This window comes from Taudactylus pleione, unplaced genomic scaffold, assembly GCF_031769625.1.
Source record: "Taudactylus pleione unplaced genomic scaffold, aTauple2 ptg000009l, whole genome shotgun sequence".
Taxonomy (NCBI): Eukaryota; Metazoa; Chordata; class Amphibia; order Anura; family Myobatrachidae; genus Taudactylus; species Taudactylus pleione.
In genome coordinates, this window is record NW_028284412.1 from 6915986 (window position 1) to 6935315 (window position 19330).

General features: G+C 42.9%; 1 protein-coding gene across 2 annotated transcripts in view; it reads right to left on the bottom strand.

Moving 5' to 3' along the window:
* PAPPA (pappalysin 1) overlaps positions 1-19330 on the bottom strand; it is a 475476-nt gene that overhangs the window by 282252 nt on the left and 173894 nt on the right. For both annotated transcript variants that reach the window (XM_088466086.1, XM_088466022.1), the window contains exon 7: positions 16838-17333. In XM_088466086.1, the coding sequence (XP_088322212.1) occupies positions 16838-17333 (496 nt within the window). The remainder of the gene's footprint in view (positions 1-16837; positions 17334-19330) is intronic.

The following is a 19330-nucleotide window of genomic DNA, read 5'->3' on the forward strand; positions in this document are numbered from 1 at the left end:
TAAGTATCTGGTCCGGGTGCCGGTTTGTTTTGTTGCCAAGACACGGGGATACTACGGAGACCGGCACCAGGAAGGACATGAGTATTGTTTTTTTTTCAGGTACTCCCAGTGGATTTCTGCTTGGAGAAGTGGACCGAGCGAAAGGGCAACAGGTAAGTATGTGTGAATGAGGTAGGTGTCTGTAATAAAGTTATACTTTTAACGGTGTGTGTGTACTGTGTTTCTTTAACAATTTTATTTTACAATGGGGTACGGGGGCTGGCACTTGTAGTTACACAAGTGCCAAAGGGCTGGCATGCTGGCACCTGTAGTTCAATGGTAAAAAACAATAGTTTCTATTTTTTAGCACTACTATTACCCCTGTACCCACAACCTAGGGTTGCGAGGAAGAGCCCTGGGCTGTAGACTAAACCTGGCTGTGGCATTACACCTTGGCCGGATTGAGTCTGGTGCTGGTTTTAAATATAGGGGGACCACTACGCAATTTCCCCCCCTATTTTTAAAACCAGGACAGGCTCAGCAGCCAGGTGCTGGTTCCTAAAATATGGGGGGACCCTACTAATTTTTTCGAAGTATTTTTAGGAACCAGAACTGGCTGAGCAGTCAGGGGCTGGCTATACTTTTGGGGAGGGACCCTACGTCATTTTTTTTTTTAAATTAACCCTTTTTTTACAGGTATAAAACACAAGCAGCATTCACATATCTCACTGCAGGCTGCTTGTTTGGGAGAGTTAGGCAGAAAGAAGACACTTGCAACTTGGGTGAGTAATCTCCTTGGGTGAGTAATCTCCTTCAAAACTTGCATCTCTGCGGAGAAATCTCGATCTGCTTCACCATCTGCCAACTCACTCTCAGCTAAACTCACTTCTTTGTAAATTTGCGAGTTTCACAAGCATTAAATCATCCGAGTTTGCTAATCGTGTTTAAAAAAGCTCGATCAGACTTGAATCTTAGTAAATTTACCCCTATGTGTCAGTGTGTCTGTTTGTCGTCATATACTGTATCTTACACAAACCCAACATATAAAACATAAAACCCATCTATAATTTAAGTAGACATTATTTTTTCTAGGAACACCCTAGTACTCTAGATTATTTGAGTCCTTATACCTCTCTGTAATGAGATAACACTGCTCTGTAATGAGATTTCCACTACTATGAAACCAACGGACATCGGGATTAAAAATGAATTTCCAAGGCGATGACACATTTGTAAAGGGTGAGTACAATCCAGGGGCGGATTGGGATGGAAAACCAGCCCGGGAAATTTTTGGAAGCAGCCCTAATGGGACAGGCTCAGTTGAGAGGACGGGGTATGGTGAGGGGACAGGGTACTCCCTCATAGAGTACCTGATTCTAAATTGGATGCAGTCGCGGCTACTACTAACCCCTTGCATGATGCACAGTGGTAAATACAGCGAAACACCAATATAGATACAGTCAAGAGTGCCACACCATTTTTAGGTTTAGGGGGAGGGTTAGGGACTAGGCACTAAGGCAGTAGGGGGAGGGTTAGGGGCTAGGCACTAAGGCACTAGGGGGAGGGTTAGGGGCTAGGCACTAAGGGGAGGGTTTGGGGCTAGGCACTAGGGGAATGGTTAGGGCCTAGGCACTAGGGGGAGGGTTAGGGCCTAGGCACTAAGGGGAGGGTTAGTGCCTAGGCACTAGGGGGAGGGTTAGGGGCTAGGCATTAGGGGGAGGTTTTGGGGCTAGGCACCAGGGGGAGGGTTAGGTAGTGAGGGAAAAGGGTTAGGTTTAGGGCACGGGGAGGGGGAGGTTGGCTTTAGGAGCCAGGAGCGGAGTCGGGATTTTGACTGCCGGGATCCCGAGTGGTGGCATTCCATATATATATATATATATATATATACACACAAGTAAACACAAATGTATATATATATATATATACACACAAGTAAACACAAATGTGTATATATATATATATATATATTTATAGCAAGTGGATGAGTGGCACTCTAAACGTAGTAATGTCCCCATAGTAATGCCCCTGTAGTAGTCCCCATATGGAAATGACCCCATAGTAATGCCCCTGCAGTGCCCATATGGTAATACCCCATTGGTAATGCCCCTGTAGCGCCCATATGGTAATACCCTATTAATAATGCCCCTGTAGTGCCCTTATAGTAATGCCCCTGTAGTGCCCATATGGCAATACCCTATTAATAATGCCCTGTAGTGCCCTTATAGTAATGCCCCCTGTAGTGCCCTTATAGTAAAGCCCCCTGTAGTACCCTTATTGTAATGCCCCCTGGAGTGCCCTTATAGTAATGCCCCCTGTAGTGCCCTTATAGTAATGCCTCTTGAGTGCCCTTATAGTAATGCCCGCTGGAGTGCCCTTATAGTGATGCCCCCTGGAGTGCCCATATAGTAATGCCCCCTGGAGTGCCCTTGTAGTAATGCCCCCTGGAGTGCCCTTATAGTGATGCCCCCTGGAGTGCCCTTATAGTGATGCCCCCTGGAGTGTCCTTATAGTGATGCCCCCTGGAGTGCCCTTATAGTGATGCCCCCTGGAGTGCCCATATACTAATGCCCCCTGGAGTGCCCTTATAGCCACTGACACACACACACAAAAAAAAACTTACCTTAAACTCGCTCCTGCGTCCTCCGCCCTCCACCCTCTAGTCCGCCAGGCTGCTCCTCCGAACCATGGGAGAGACGGTCATGACGTCTCTCCCATAGTGCCTGTAGGGAGAGCAGGAAGATGGAGTTCAGAGGAGAACTCCAGCCTCCAGCTACTGCACAGTCCGCATCGTGCACTGAGCTGAGCAGTCTGTGTTCAGCCAGTGCTGTAATGCTCTCCGCACATTACACAGGCTCCGATCACAGCACAGGCTCAACACAGACTGCTCAGCTCAGTGCATGATGCGGACTGTCTGTGCTAGGGGGGCCAATCCGCCACTGCCCCGGCGGCCATTTTACTTTAGATACAGTAAGCATCCTGTGACGCTGCGCGATCGGAGCTGAGTCCTGTTCACGGCAGCCGGGCTTCCGGGGTGAGGGAGGTGCGGCCGCTGGCCCATAAAGGCAGCTAAGGGACCGGCCCAGGGGGAACCAGCCTGGCTTCCCGGCATCCCAATCCGCCCCTGGTACAATCTTGAAGGATTTATTTTGTCCAATTCACTATATGTGACAGTAGACACTATGTTGTTATTTCTGTAACCCTTTCAGAGTATCTTGTGGAACAGCTACCAGAGGGTTTGGAAGCCATCAGTGCAATCTGCAATCACAGGTGGGTAACAGCTAAATGGGAAGTAGTCATATTGCTGACACTTAATATGTCGACAGTCAATATGCTGATTGGATAATCCTGACGGCATAATACCGACACAATTGTAATGCTACTCAAACCATTTTAACCATGTGAGCCAGTGCCGTACAGGACTCAACTGCGTCATGTGCCAGCCACGCCCCCATGATGTTGCGCAAAGGGGGTGGGACCGCCAGCACTGGTAACAGCAGCACTAACCAGAGCATCCTGAAGATGCTCCGATCGGCAGTTCAGACTGCAGGTTGACTCCCTGGAGCATCCAAAGGTCGATCCAGCACTTCAGCAGCAATATTGGCTGGAACGGCACCCTGCTAGCCAGTAGAAAGGGCCGCGGAGCAGCTACGGTGCCGCCTACAGAGCTTGCGCTGTGTGCAGCAGCACCGCTCGCACACCCACAGGTCTGGTATCAGTTTTACAATCCTCTTTAAAGTAAGAATGTCCACACTGTAAAATTGCTTGAAGTAATATTACAACCATGTTGGTATTATGCCGCCGGGATTGTCCCATCAGCATAATGACTGTCAGCATATTAAATTTCGATAAAAGGTAAGTAATCCTTGCTAAACAATATATACATGTTTCAGGCTGTTTTGTGTGCTTTGTTTCAGCTTTACCCACTTTTAACCTTTATAAATCCTACTTAGTTACCTATCACCTAAAATCACTATCAATTTTGAAGGGGGAGATTCCCTGTGATGGCCGTGACGTGTCTAACAGTCTGGTCAAGGCAATTTGGGACCAGTAATAGCTCAAATTTGCCCTTGGACCCCTTAGAAGTGCACATGAAGATTAACAATAAAATATAGTGATGTGCGCAGCCGAACATTAATGCGGCACATTGCCAAGACTTGAATCTCCCCCAAAGTGTACTTTGTCATGAATTTTAACAGGACTGTTAACTCACAGACTTCACCTAAACCCAGTAGCTATATATTTAGAGATGTAGGCTCCTAGACATCGTAAGGGGATAGATTTACTAAGGGGACAGATTTATGAAGGAGACAGATTTACTAAGCGAGGCTGCTGATTCTCTATGGTTCTGATCCTGGAATCAAAACAGCAATAATATTAAATGCAAAACACACCTGGTTTTGAGTTTAATAATATTGCTATAAGAAAATTATTTGTCACTACACTACACAGAATACACAAATACCATTTAATAGCATTATAAACATTAGAGTGAATGTGTATGTATAAAGTATTTGAATAAGAGATTGGTCCTTGATTGTCAGTAAAATAAAAGGGGCTGCACAGTCTGATTGTAAAGGAATGTAATTCTGTTATTTCAACTCCAGTTAAAGTCTGAAACTCATTTACAATGAAAAAAATGTTTGTACGTATTGAAGCCTGGTGGAAGAATGTCGGAGAATATTGGGGGCCGTCTGCAATTTGTTTTTTTCTTGGGTTAGAGTCATCTCTTAGGAATTCTTCATAATTCAAACCTCACAAGAGGATTCTCTGGCTTTTTAACTCTTGCCAGCCGATAAAAAGCCTAAAAAACCGACAATGTCTGATATAGCAACACAAATATCACATATGACCAAAATAAATAATTGTTCAAGACTGGCCGAATGCCAGGTATTATTTTATATTTGTTATTTTGGCAGTGTGTGTGGCAGTGTTTGTTGTAATAACATTATCTATGTGTGAGTGCGTCCATAACAACAGCAATATTTTGCCCAAATAAAGAAATAGTAAACTAAAAAGCACCGAAATGTAGAAAAAGCATTGATAAATATCTTTTCTCAGTGCAATAAAAATAAAAAAAATAATAAAAATTAAAATATATTTTTAAAATACTTACAAATGCTTTATTCAAATCAATAAAGCATTTTTAATGTCTTTTTCTTGGGATATTGACAACAGAACAAGCATTGTAGTGCTATATGTACCACTGTAATATTTGTTAAATAGGCTTCGCCATGTATAAGACAAAAATGATAATCACTGGAGAAAAAGCTTGCAAAACAGATTTTTGGCATTTGCTAAATAGGCATCACCCTAATTGTCATAAAAAGTAATTACTTTGGGGACCGGAAGCACAGGTAAACTTACCTCTGTTTCTCATGCAAATTTGGCAAAATATTGAGTATTCAACAGCTCGGCAGAAATCGAATTGGACAGACACTCTGCTGTACTATCAGAATATCATGAAGGTCTGGGGCATTAGCAATGTAGATGAGCTAAAATATACCTTTCACAAGAATTGTCAGACATAGCTGATCACTTTGTAGATTCCATCCTCAGTTGCTGGTGTGCTTGCACAGCTGGATAAAAGTGGTTGGCAGGCACCAATGTCTTTCAATACTATAGGACATGATGGATAGGCATTATATACTTTCATAATTCTAGGACTCATGCTGTGCTTTGCCCATGATAGGTTCAAATTCAAATGCATTGTAACATGTAGTTCATCTGATATTTTGACCTCACCTGACTCTCTACTTTACCTCTCACCTGTCTGTCCTAACCTTTGCTGTGGATTTGATCTATTCATCTGAACGCTGTTTCGGTACTATCCCAGCCTCACTGTTGCTGACCATGGCGTGACCCTGACCTTTGTTTTTGATACTGATTTGGTGCTGACTGTTTATATGTTTATTTTTGGCCTGACACTGACCTTCTGGTCTTCTGTGTCTCTGTATTTGGATCCCTGTGGTTTTCTAGGTCTGGTACACTGTATTACCAACTCTTATATTCTGGATAAGTATCAATAGACGCAACTCACTGGTGTTACTGTTTTAGATACAATATTTTATTTTTAATTGAGCTAAGCATGCAGTCACATACATTGTGAAATAGTGTTCAAAGATCCAAGTGGTGAACGTAGACTGTATAAATCAAAGAAAGTTCCTCTTTTAACTACATTGAGTCATGCAATTTTTCTCTAAGATATTCCTTTTTTAAACAAGCCTAAAACATTCAATAGAAATCAATTACATTAACCTTGTAAGAATTAAACCTGTCTACTGAAACTATGATGTCATTAAACTCTTAGCTGCTGATGGCGGGGGTAGTTTATTAAGCAATTGTGTCTCAGCAGCCAACACAGTTGAGTTTAGATTTGTTGGTATTAAAAGATAACCTGAGTGAGGTCTGATGTTCAGTCACAAAGCAATGGAAAAAAAACTTGCAATGTCCTTTTTAATAAATTGCAATATTTGTCTATATGCTTAAGCTTATGAGTACGAAAAAATAGGAATAAATAAATGAAAAACAAATAAAGAAGATTTCTTGGCTAGTGCTTGTATCCAAGTCCCTCCAGCAGGGGTGTATTAAGAAAGGAGGGGGCCAGCCTGCTGCCCCCTCCGCTCTCCCCGGATGCTGTCAGGGAACTGATAGCAGCAGTAGACTCCGGGCACTAGTCTGTGCCCAGAGTCTACTGTGCATGCGCAAGTCACTGGGAAAATAGCGTGGCAGCCATTTTCCCGGTGATTTCCTACTGCGCATATGCAATAAAATAGAAGAATGGCGGCGGACATTTTCCAGGCGTTTTGTGTAGCACTAGTCTGTGAAACTTCAAAGAGGTAAGTATAAAAATAAATTATGTGTGCACGGTGTGCGGTGCGGGCCCCCCTGGACCCAGGGGCCTGTGTGACTGCACACCCTGCACCCATTCTAAGTACGCCCCTGCCCTCCAGTCCTGTAGTTGGGAGATTGAAAACAGTAATATATTTGAGCTTGGGGTGGCTACTTCCTTGCCTAATGCGGAGCAGTGTGAAGCATTGTGTATTATGTATAAAGTTGATGTGCAGAGAATGTATGTTATTTGGAAAAAAAATGCTACTAATATCTTAGCAATTGTATTAAAATATAAAATGTATTAATAATAATGGCAGACTAATATATGAGGAGAAACGCGTAAGTCAATCAATGAAATATTTTAGCTGTCACGTTATTACACCAAACTATAATTCCAAAGCAGATGCAATAAGAACATAGAAGAGGACATTTTGCAGAGTTTCTCCAAGGTATGATTACATGAAGTCTGAAAACAATGGTGGTGATCGCAATTTGCATGTTGCAATAAGGAGAATTTGGCAGACTGCTGCTTATTTGGAATAAAGGATTTTCCCTGCCAAATATTAAATCTACATGGAAAACTGGCCAGAACTGGAGATGGAATTTGCCACTTTGATAAGAGACATTAAAAGTTCTGGATTTACTGTCATGAGGTAGTTCAGTAACCTATGTATTGTCAGCAGACCAGCTATGATAAAGAGATTGTTGAGAACCAGGTTCCATACATTGGCACCATGTTCTTCAAGTGGCGATGCGTTGTAGGAGGGCTCACCTAGAAGGAGGGTGCATGTATGATTGTGTTACTTATACAGCAGGTGGGGTGGGACAATAATCATCTTTCTTCACAGTATTGTGGATATAACATATATTGTGCTGGTTCTATAATATATAATCTGTTTGCCTTGGGTTTTGTATAAAAGATCCATTCATGTGGATCACATAGCTGTGCCATTGTTAATTCACAAATTTATTTATCTATCAGACAAACAGTTTTCTAATCAATAGATCCACAGTAAAAATATAGACAATGTCTAGTTATACACCAAATGGTAGACAGTCAATAGGTAGACAGGAACAAAAGGTTGACAGGTACAAAAGGTTGACACACAAAAGGTCAACATGGATGAAGATAGACAGGTACAAAAGGTCGACAGTGTCAAAAGGTCTGCATTGAAATGGTCAACACAAAAGTGATTGACACTTATTTTTGCATTCTAACCCTAATCTTCACCCTAGCCCTCCCCTTGGTGCGTAACCCTAACTGACCCTCCTAGTGCCTAACAATAACCCTTCGGTAAGTGCCTAACCCTATCTGTCCCTAATTGTGCTTAACCCTGACCATCGGGGTAAGTGCCTAACCATAACTGTTCCTCCTAACTCTAACTCTAAAATGTGTCGACCCTCTTTTTGTTGACCATTTAAATGTTGACCTTTTGCGTATTGACCTTTTGTTCCTGTTGGTCTTTTATCTCTGTCTACCTATTGACTGTCTACCGTTTGGTGTCTATCTAGACAATGTCTTTTTACTGGTAGATCTATTGATTAGAAAACTGTTTGTCTGTACAGATAGATAAAATTCATTTGTGAATTAACAATGGCACAGCTATGTAATCCACATAAAACTAAAGCAAAATATAATAAATGATATAAAAATGCAAGAAAATACATAATTTATTCACAGAAATTAATGTATGCACATAAATTAGAGATGTGCAGTTTGGTTTTCCTGAAATACAAAACACCCAAACTCAGGGGTTTTGAGACTAATCGAGTCCCAGTTTGGAATCACTTTGGGATTTAGCATTGAACCGACTCCCAGTGCTATAGTTAGTTCGAAACTCTGATTTAAAAACTGAACTCGGATTTTGGAATGGGTAAACATGTCCAAATTAAATGATTTTAGCTGTTTTATTGATTTTTAAGAAAACTAAAACCGAACCAAAACCGAATCTGAGGCAAAATACTTGAGGGTGGTTTTGTCAAAAAACGATTCTGAATTAGAACCAAAACCAAAACACAGGGGTCCACGCACATCTGTAACAGAAATTGTATAACTCCTTCATGTTGCTCCAATTTGTTTATGTAAAATAAACAAAAATATCACAATTAATAAATAAGTATAGTGATGTAATTGCTGTTTTGTGGTAGAAATATGTGGAGATCTAACTGGCATGTATGGAGGTCTGAATCTCATGTGTGGAGGAGTGAGTAGCATGTATGACCTCTTGGATGATCTGAGTGGCATTTGGGGGGTCTGAGTAGCATGTAGGAGCACATGAGGAAGTCTATGTGGTATTAGAGTCAGAACCATGATAGATCATGGTATCAATTTTGTATTAGTTAAAATTTTCTGTACTGACTTACCAAGTAATTATAGTCATACTTGCCGACAATCAGCTCCCTCCTTCCGGGAAGGAGCTGGTTGTCGGCTAACAGCGAGGGGCATGGCCGGTCATTGACATCACATTGGGGGTGGAGCCGCGCGATCGCGTCATCGTGGTCCCATCCCCTCTTCACAATGCCATTATTTTCGACATTGTGAACCAGGGGGCGGGGCCACGATGACGCAATTCTGCGCAAATAGCGTCACCGGCCCCCCTGCTGCGAGGGATTCAAGTCTATTCTGGGGGGAGGTCGGGAGGGCTTGGGGATTCTGGGAGGCTTGCCTGCCTTTATTATAGTGTAGTACAGAATGATGTGTAAATATACTCACACACTGCCAGCTCAAAAATATCTTGTGCTCAGATAAGTTTTAGGATGCTTCAGCAAATTTAGTGTGTACGGCCCTTTAGCTAATTTCAGTACTGCTCAAAGCATAAGTATAGATAAGCCATACAACTTTTGGCTAGGAAGATAAGGCTTAATACAGAATGACTAGCTTAGCCAATAGAATTGCAGTTAGTATGCATTAGTTGGGAAAATGCCTTAAATATGCTATATTGTATTGTAAGTTTCAAATAAACTTTGGAGTGAACTCAACCTTACACACGCTGCACGTGTTAGTTTCACTCTCCACGGCCATCTGTATGCTGGATGCCTGACTGATAATTGTTGTGTTGAACTCTTGGGGGTCCTAAGCAGCCCCCTTTGATAGTGGCATGTGGGGAAGTCTGATTGGCATGTCCAAGACATATGGGCAGTTCTGATTAGTAGTGAAAATGCCCCTGTGTGGCACTTGATACCCCTCATGGGTGGAGTTAGAAACTCCCTTGGGTGGAGCAGGACACACACCCACAGAGACATGTATGCTACATCATCTGGGAGATTGTACAATAAATCAACTAATTGTGTCTGTAAATAATAAGCAGTAAGAATTTTGCATTATTTTTTTTATTTCACAATTCAAGCAGCAATGTGAAATGTATGCAATCTTTGTTTCAAATAAAGGACAATATTTTTAAAAGAGAGCTAAATTGTGGCAAAATTACTTACTTTCTATATAGGAAACTTGTTAAACTATATCGTCGCAGTCTAGAAACATGAGTTCAATTTTCATATGAGACACAGATACAGTATCTCAGTAAAAATGCTCTATCCGAGCTAGTTTGATATATAACAAAATTGCCCTTTTCGACAACCTAGACCCATTGCATGTTATAGCTACTAAGCAGTTAACTAAATTTTTAAATTAAACTATACAATGATTCCTCGTCTGCATGTTCATGCTAAAACCACACAATTCTATAGTATTTTATAGTATTTGAAACTTTTCTAAAGTTGTACAACAATTAGGGATGTGTGCCGGACCATTTTTGCTGGATTTGGATTTGGTTCTAATTCGTTGTCCGGCTTTGGATTTGGATTTGGATTTGCCAAACCTGCCGTGACTGGCTTTGGATTTGGATTTATTACAAAAATTTACAAAAAAGCTAAAAAAAAAGCTAAAATCAAATAAATTGGACTTTTTTTTCTTCCTATAGTATTATTAACCTCAATAACATTTATTTCCAGTCATTTACAGTCAATTTAGACCATCTCACCATTATTGGCCAAAGGTTGCAGTGCAGACACCACAATTTAAAGCACATCTATGAAACATTGCCACACAGCAATGGCAGGAATGAAAGATGGAATTGTCCTGTGGAGTGGGGTACAGCCAGGAGAGTCACAGTACTTGTTTACACAGTGGGCTACGGCCCAAGGAGTCACAGTGCACAATCTTATTCAATTACACCACACATAGTGCCCCTGATTCACATTACACCATAAAGTAGTGTCTCTTATTTATGTTATGACACACAGTAGTGCTCCTTTTACACAATGTCCACATTAGTGACCCTTATGCACAAAGCCCACAGTAGTAATGCCCCTTATACAATGCCCACAGTAGTAGTACCCCTTATACAATTCCCCCAGCAGGGGTGTCCCTTACACAAAGCCCCCAGCAGTGGTGCCCCCTATGTAGTGCCCTCAGTACTAGTGCCCCCTATGCAATGCCCCAAGTAGTATGCCCCCATTAGTAGTGCTCCCAGTAGAAATGTCCCTTGTAGTATGCCCCTATTAGTAGTGCCCTCAGTAGTATGCCCCCAGTAGTAGTATGCCCCCCATTAGAAGTGCCCCCAGTAGTATGCTCCCCATTAGAAGTGCCCCCAGTAGTATGCCCCCATAGTAGTGCCCCTAGTAGCATGCCCCATTAGTAGTGTCCCCAGTAGTATGCCCCCATTAGTAGTGCCCCCAGTAGTATGCCCCCATTAGTAGTGCCTCCAGTAGTATGCCCCATTAGTAGTGCCCCTAGTGGTATGCCCCCAGTAGCAGTGTCCCCAGTAGTATGCCCCCATTAGTAGTGCCCCCAGTAGTATGCACCTAGTAGTATGCCCCCAGTAGTATGCCCCCATTAGCAGTGCCTCCAGTAGTATGCCCCATTAGTAGTGCCCCCAGTAGTATGCCCCATTAGAAGTGCCTCCAGTAATTGTTCCCCCAGTAGTATGCCCCCATTTGTAGTGCCCCTAGTAGTATGCCCCCATTAGCAGTGCCCCCAGTAGTATGCCCCAGTAGTTGTGTCCCTAGTAGTATGCCCCAAGTAGTAGTGTCCCTAGTAGTATGCCCCCAGTAGTATGCCCTCACTAGTATACCCCCATTAGAAGAGACCCCATTAGAAGTGCCCCCAGTAGTTGTGCTCCCATTAGTAGTGCCCCTAGTAGTATGCCCCCATTAGTAGTGCACCCAGTAGTGCCTCCTTACATACAAAGAAAAAAAAACTTACCTGAATCGCCGCTCCTGCCATGACCACAGCCAGTCTTTCTGACTCTCATTGGCTGCTATAACAAACCACTATAACAAACCGCTATAACAAAACTGCTATAACAGCCGCTGACAGCTGTGTGTTTGTTACTGTGTAGGGCAGACCGCTCTCACTCAGCCTGTCCTACACTTGTGGGGCCCTGATGTCGGATCCTCTTGCGAGGATCCGATGTAAGGAAGCTGCCGTTCGGCCTCGAAGTGGGATCCGAGTCAGGAGGGGAACACCCGAACAGCGGGTGGACTCTGATCCCCGATGTTCGGAGCAGTTTGGATTCCACAGAATCTGAACTGCTCATCCCTAACAACAATGGGGGTGACTCAATTCAGTGTGATGCTAAATTGGCCTGGGAAGGAGTACCCAGAGCTATTCAATTCAGAGTGCTGTTAAGTCTGACTACAGGATTTCTGCTCGCACCCTCCTTAGATGCAAACAGAAATCCTTCTTAAATGGAGGCCACAATGCCGTTTTCCGGCTTAGTCTGGCGCTAACCGCATCATGGCCAATATAAGTTAAAAGTAAATCATAAAAAATATATACAATGTAAACATATAATCTTCAACAAGCTCAAACACATAACATGCTTGATGATAGTCAAACTTGTTGAGTTTGCTGGAATTTACTTTACATTTGGTAGCCTTTCTAAGAAGCAGTGATACACAACAATGTTTCTAGCATCAGAACTTGTTCAAGAACCAGTTTGAAACAAGTAGAACATATATACCACAAGCCACATAAGCGTGGGTGTAATATACTTCCTCAGATTGGGCTGTGGTGTCTGTCAGCAATGTAAATAAAGAACCCAGTTATTGTCCTATTAAAACTATTTACAAAACTGGCATATGAATTGGGTTTGGGCCTATTAGTTCCTATGCTGAGCTAGTTCCTTAGAAAGTCATATTCTAGATAAGTGGTTCTCAACTACCCCCAACAGGTCAAGTTTTCAGAATATCTGTCTGTGGAAACAGGTGGGATAATTATTGACTGAGCAAAATAGATCCACATCACCTGTTGGTGGTACATAAGGTCTGGTATTAAGAGCCACAAAGCGGCAGACTGTACGAATCCCATCAGCCATAGCATTAGCATAAAAACACAGTCGCACTGCGAAAAAAGAAGCAATTGCGGCTGCATTAGTGACCACCTCTGAATCAGGCCCACTATGTACTGGCACTTTGAGGCTGGTGCAGATTTGAACGCAAGTTGGCTGCAGTTGCTCTCACATTGCGTGCACTGAACCAAATGCATATATTCACGCATATGCAGTCTTATACACATCTCTGCTGCCGAACCGGGTGTATCTGCATACGAAACGCTATGTTACATTGTTACAGCCACCGACACTGTAATGTAACATTTTGCATGCAGATACAGCCGCAGTCGCTCACAGAACATAGGCATGCTGCACATAATTTCTATCAGCAGAAGCTGCTTGTGCTAACTATTCACATCGCTGTGCAAATAAGACGCTTTCCAAGGTAAAAAGTTGCATGAAACGAATTTCGGTGCTACCGAGTCACGCCAAGGCATGGCACGACTCGAAGGGCTGTATAGCGTGCAAGGAGGCTAGAAGTATGAGGACTCATCTGTAGGTAAAAAAGTCAGGAAATTGCGCCTGTACCCAAAAAAATGACGGACGTACATCGGAAAATAATTTAGAATGTATTATTGGCCATTATAAAAGTATTTATGGTACTTAAATTGCGTTGGTTGGTGGTAATTTGCATATTTGAAAAAACATAAAAAAAAACTATAGAAAGCTATTTTTTCCCAGGAAATTACTCCTCCACATAAATTGGGGGTACATTAAAATAGGTGCAAGTCTATTTTCGTGTCGTAAAACCGCAGTTTTAAAAACCGTTAATAAAGCACCTCCTGTGGCCATGTGCAATGTTTAAAACACTTGACGCATCCATACCGCTCCCGAAAAACCAGACCCAATACGTAAAACCCATTTTCAACTATTTTTTTTCTCCAAAAATTTGGCCGGTCATTTTTTGCAAAACTTTCAAAATAAAAAATTATGTAATTTATCATTAAGCAATGTCCAAAGGGTTCTGAAAGAAATACAACTTTATTAGTCAAAAATAGTGATTTTGCATTTTTTTTTTCCTGGTCTTAGGTGAACAAAACTTTTTGCATGTTTTTTGGCGAAAATCGTCCGATTTCGCCAACTGCAGCGAAAACAGCTGATTTCACTGCTAACTGTATCTGGCCCTGTGTATGAATGCCTATTACAATCCAGTTATGCTACCTTTAATAGAGATGCAACTGAATTGTACATTGCCTGTAGATGTGAATGTTTTGCTTCAGAGCATGTGCAAGATGTATATACGGCAAACCGGCTTGCATCCCTTTTGTTTCTGTTTAGTTCTTAAGTTTCGGTTGTTTGCATTTAGCCCTGGAAAAATAAGCAAGTTATGTATTCTTTATAATCAAAGTACTCAGGATCAAACCTCCATTATGAAAATTAGCCACTTGAACCTACATTTTCATAGTAATTTGTGTATTTACCAAGCTGGTCCTTTTTTTTGTCAGCGCTAGCGCTAGCCTATTAAGCTGTTGCACAAACAGACATATAATTTAAATGTTATTGTTTACTTTGTGAGCTTTCCAGCTGCCTTCTACAAAAAATATTCCAACTGCCATAGTACTATGTGATCTGTGACACAGACAGTTAACCTTAGTCCTTAAAGTCACCCTGCGCTTTAACAAGTGCAGTTTCCTTCAAAGGGCAGGAAATAAATTTGATATGCCATATATTCCTTTGTTCCTTCCACTGTAGCTAGGTCTCTGGCTCAGGAGGACTAATCTTTTTGTCAAGATTATACAGTAGAGTACTTAACCCTGTTAATATTGCAAACATGGCCCAAACTGATCTGTGATCCAAGACTTTTGTCTGAAAATGAGGTATAAAAATAAAAGAGACCAGGAGATTAAGTAAGATAATAAATACAACACTAAATTAAATTTTGCAAACTGTGCATTACACAATTCACTTGTAATCGTATTAGTCTGTTTAGCATCTTGTGGCCTCTGACAGGCATCTATTAGCCTCTTACAGTAGCAGGATGAACTGTGATCTTGGAAGCAATTATTGAGTCAGAGGTCATTTCATAAAGTAATAAATGTAATAAAACAGACAACAAAAATAAATACAGTATTTCTTAATGTTAAACTTATGTTTGCATGTATGTCTGACAAGCCTATTCATTGTAAGTAATAAACCCATTTCTCTTGCTAAATGGGCATCTCCCTATTTGCCAAGCCCCCGGCCGGTGATACCTATCTTTGGAATTCACCTATTTTAGCAGCGACACAGGCTGGGAAAGGGGTAAGAACTCAAGAAGACTTTTGTCATTGTCCACTGTTAGTAAATAGGCCTGTTACTTTGCCACCTAAACATCACAATGTATGGTGAGACCTCATCTCTGCCCACACTCCCTCCCACCGTCTATGCTCCTCCTCTGACCAACATTTCTCCTCAACCCAGGTCACTTTCATTCAGAGTAGCCTCAAAGATTGCACCAGAGGTGCCCTCATCCTCTGGAACTCACTCCCTCACCCATTCAGACTTTCTGCTATACACCTCAGTTTAAAATGTACTTTTTTTTAAAAGCATACCAGCCCTCCTATTAAGTTGACACGTTCTTTCCTTTGCCTTAGTATGTAAGCTCTTACAGGCAGGGCCCTCCAATCACTTGTTCTTTCCTAGCACACTCCATGCCACCAATGTTCTGCTCTCTTGTCTCCTTCTCCCCTTCAGCAACTCTGATTCAGTCTGCCTGCCCATATGTTGGGTACAGAATCACTGAGTACTGAATTAATTACCACCTATGATGACGCCCACTAGCTAGCTTCAGTGAATTGCCCAACACATGTTCTGTCATCTGTTCTACCTAATCTGATGTGATATTAATGTCTGGTACTATGACATTCCTTTGTGCATTGTATTTACAGTAAGAGCTAATACTCTGTTAATGTGAAATGTTTGCTTGTATACTCTGTACAGCGCTGCATACATTTTGTGGTACCTTATAAATAAAAGATAATAATAATAATAATAATAATAATAATAATAATAATAATAATAATAAAAGTGGATAAATTAATGACTTATACGTAATGACTGGTTGGCCTCACTGGTAAAGTGTACTGTCCCCAGGGCCGGAATTATAATGGGTGCAGGTTATGCAGTGCACACGGGCCCCTGGGTGCAGGGGGGCCCGCTTCGCACATCCTGCACCTATAGTATACTTACCACTCTGGAGTCCAACATCGGCGCCGGTGTCTGGACTGTCAAAAGGGCTCAAAAATGGCCGCCGCTGCCATTTTGCCATCGTTTGCGCATGCCCAGTACAGAGAAAATGGCCACCGCAGCCATTTTCACAGTGACCTGCGCATGCGCTATGGACTCTGGGCACATTCTAGTGCCCAGAGTCTATAAGTGCAGTGCTGGACGCGCAGTCGCCGGACTGAGAGTAGGGGGCCCGTGAGGGAGACTGCACACGGGCCCCCTCCTCTCTAGAAACGCCCCTGACTGTCCCCATAATTAGTAAACATTTCAGTGTGCACGTTTATGGGAATGTGCAGAAAAATAAATGTAAAAATGGTGAAAATTACTTTATTTTAATAACCAGAACCCCTTCCTCACCGCCACTATTTTCTGTCTTCAGTATACTCCTTCCTATCGCATGGTAAAGTCTGTGTGTACTACATCTTATTAACTACTGTAGATCCAAATTTTACCAAACAACTTTTTTGAACTCATGCAGAGAAAACATTTACCTGTCTTTGTATCTTCTGTGGAGGCTGGAGATCAAAGAAGATGAACCATGTTCAAAATGTGGCTTTCGGAGCACCTTGTAGTGGATGGGATTGCAGTCTGCACACAAGGGACTGTTAGGCACTGAAGTGATCATAGCAGCATCAATCTCAATATGGTTGTCCTTGGTGTAGATCTGTATAGCATATACTTCCACTTTAATGTAGTCCAATTTGATGGTTAGAGGAACATCACAGAAAATGCTTTGAGGACCCAATGAATAATTCTCACCGCGGGCTGTAAGAACTTTGACAGCCACTTCGGCTCCATTTGTATCAGACTCTGTGGTCACAAATGTCACCCAGATTGTAACACTTTGTGGAATCACCGGATGTATAAATTCCAGCTGCAGGTAGCATCCGTGTGCTGTGGAACATGCAGGAGGCACATGGTTCTCATTTGCTCCAGGACTCCATGTGCGTACACTTGTTTCACACGGCTGCTCCACATCAGGACGCCCTAAAGTAGACAAGAATGGCTATTTTAGCTACTTTAGAGACAAATGAAATCAAACAATTCGGACATTAAAAGACTATGTAGCAAAAGCACTAAAGCACACAGTACTGTACATGTTTACAGGGTCTATTTATGAAGCAGTGAAAAGTCTGGAGAAGTGAACCAGTGGAGAAGTTGCCCATAGTAACCAATCAGCTCCTATCTATTATTTTATAGACAGTACTTGATAAATGCTAATTCAAAGCTGATTGGTTGCTATGGGCAACTCCTCCACTGGTTCACTACTCCATGCTTTTTCACTGCTTGATACATAGACCCCTTTGTGTTAATCTGACATTCTACTGCAGCGCTGTTAAAAGTAAAGTAATGCATCCCCACTCCCTTGCAAAAATCTGCATCATTATGCAATCTCATACAGGTAAAACAGTTAGGAATTGCTGTGATATCATTGGACCTTCTAAATAAATAATCTGATGAACAGAGGGCCTGATTGAGACCCGGTCACAAGCGCTGAGTGCTCGCAACCAGGTCGATGGTGGCCCAGAGCGCATGCGCACAACGGAGCTGGCTCCGTCATGCACATGCGCGAGACCCGGATAGCGACGGGCAATCCGTCGCTCCGGGTCTCGCACCAAAGGGGGCGTGCTGACGATGTTGAGTGACAGCACGCCCCCTTTGGTCGGCGGGTCAGGGGGTGGCTGCCCAGACGGAGGCATTCCCATGAGAACGCCTGCCGTTTGAGGGGGACCCCACTGACATCACGAGTGATGTCAGTGGAGAGACTCCGGCTCTGTTAGAGCCGAAATCTCTCTGGGGCTTGCGGCCACGAGACCCTACCACAAGGGTCTCGTCGCTAGCCTAATGGTCGCTATGGTCTTGACCATTGCGACCAACATCCTGGCCGCTAGCATTAGCTGCGGGTGGCAACCCACAGCAATGCGAGCGGCCAGGAGGCCGCTCCATAAAGAAATAAAAGACGCCCTGATTCAGAGCGAGCGCTCTGTCAGAGCATCCGGCTCTGAATCAGGGCCACTGTGCGGGAGTGTGGGAATTCCCCGCAGGGGTGCGCAGCAAAATTAGCGATGTTTGGCTACTGTGATGTATGGTGCTGTGTGCAGCCAAATATCTCTGCAGCACAATGACAAGAACTGAGGCCCTCATTCAGAGGCGGTCGCAAGAAGCGAGCGCTCGTTCTGAATGAAGGCGGCCGCTTGACTTTTCAGGTGCGGCCTCCTGGTCGCTAGCTAAGCTGTGGGTTACCACGCACAGCTTTAGCGACCGACCAGGTTGATGGTCGCGATGGTCAAGACCATCACTAGTGATGTCAGTGGAGAGCTTCCGGCTCTGACAGAGCCAGAAGCTCTCCGGGGCTTACGACAAGTGAGACCCTACCTACCCTAGGGTCTCGTCGTAAGCCCCGATGGTCGCGATGGTCAATGACCATCGCGACCATCACCCTAGCGGTCGTTAGAGCCGTGGGTGTTAACCTACAGCTTAACGACCGAAACAGAGGCGGGCGGTCAGGATGCAAGTGGCCGCCCAGTTTCTGAGCGACCGCTTGCATCCTCCGACCGCCTCTGAATGAGGCCCACAGTACCTACCCATAGATATTCGCCCTATTTCCATCATTATAATATGTAAACTTTTGCATGCCCCACACACACCACCATCTTCAGGCGCTAATACTACAGATCACAAACTGCATTTCCGCTATGATGCTCCATTTTTGTCCTTTCACAAATTACCCTAGGGGGTAAATTTAATAAACAGTAGTTTTGCTGGTGCTTTGAAACCGCTGCACATTGACAGCAGGTCTGATTTCCAAATAACTGAATTTACTATTTAGTAGTGTGGATGATCATTATCAAAACTCCGTGCAATATTAGTTCATTAATATAATAGGGGGCAAAATGACTGTTACATTTTATTAAAAGAGCAATATTATTTATTATATTAAAGGGGAAATATTAATTATTAATTACTGGGGAAAAATAATCACA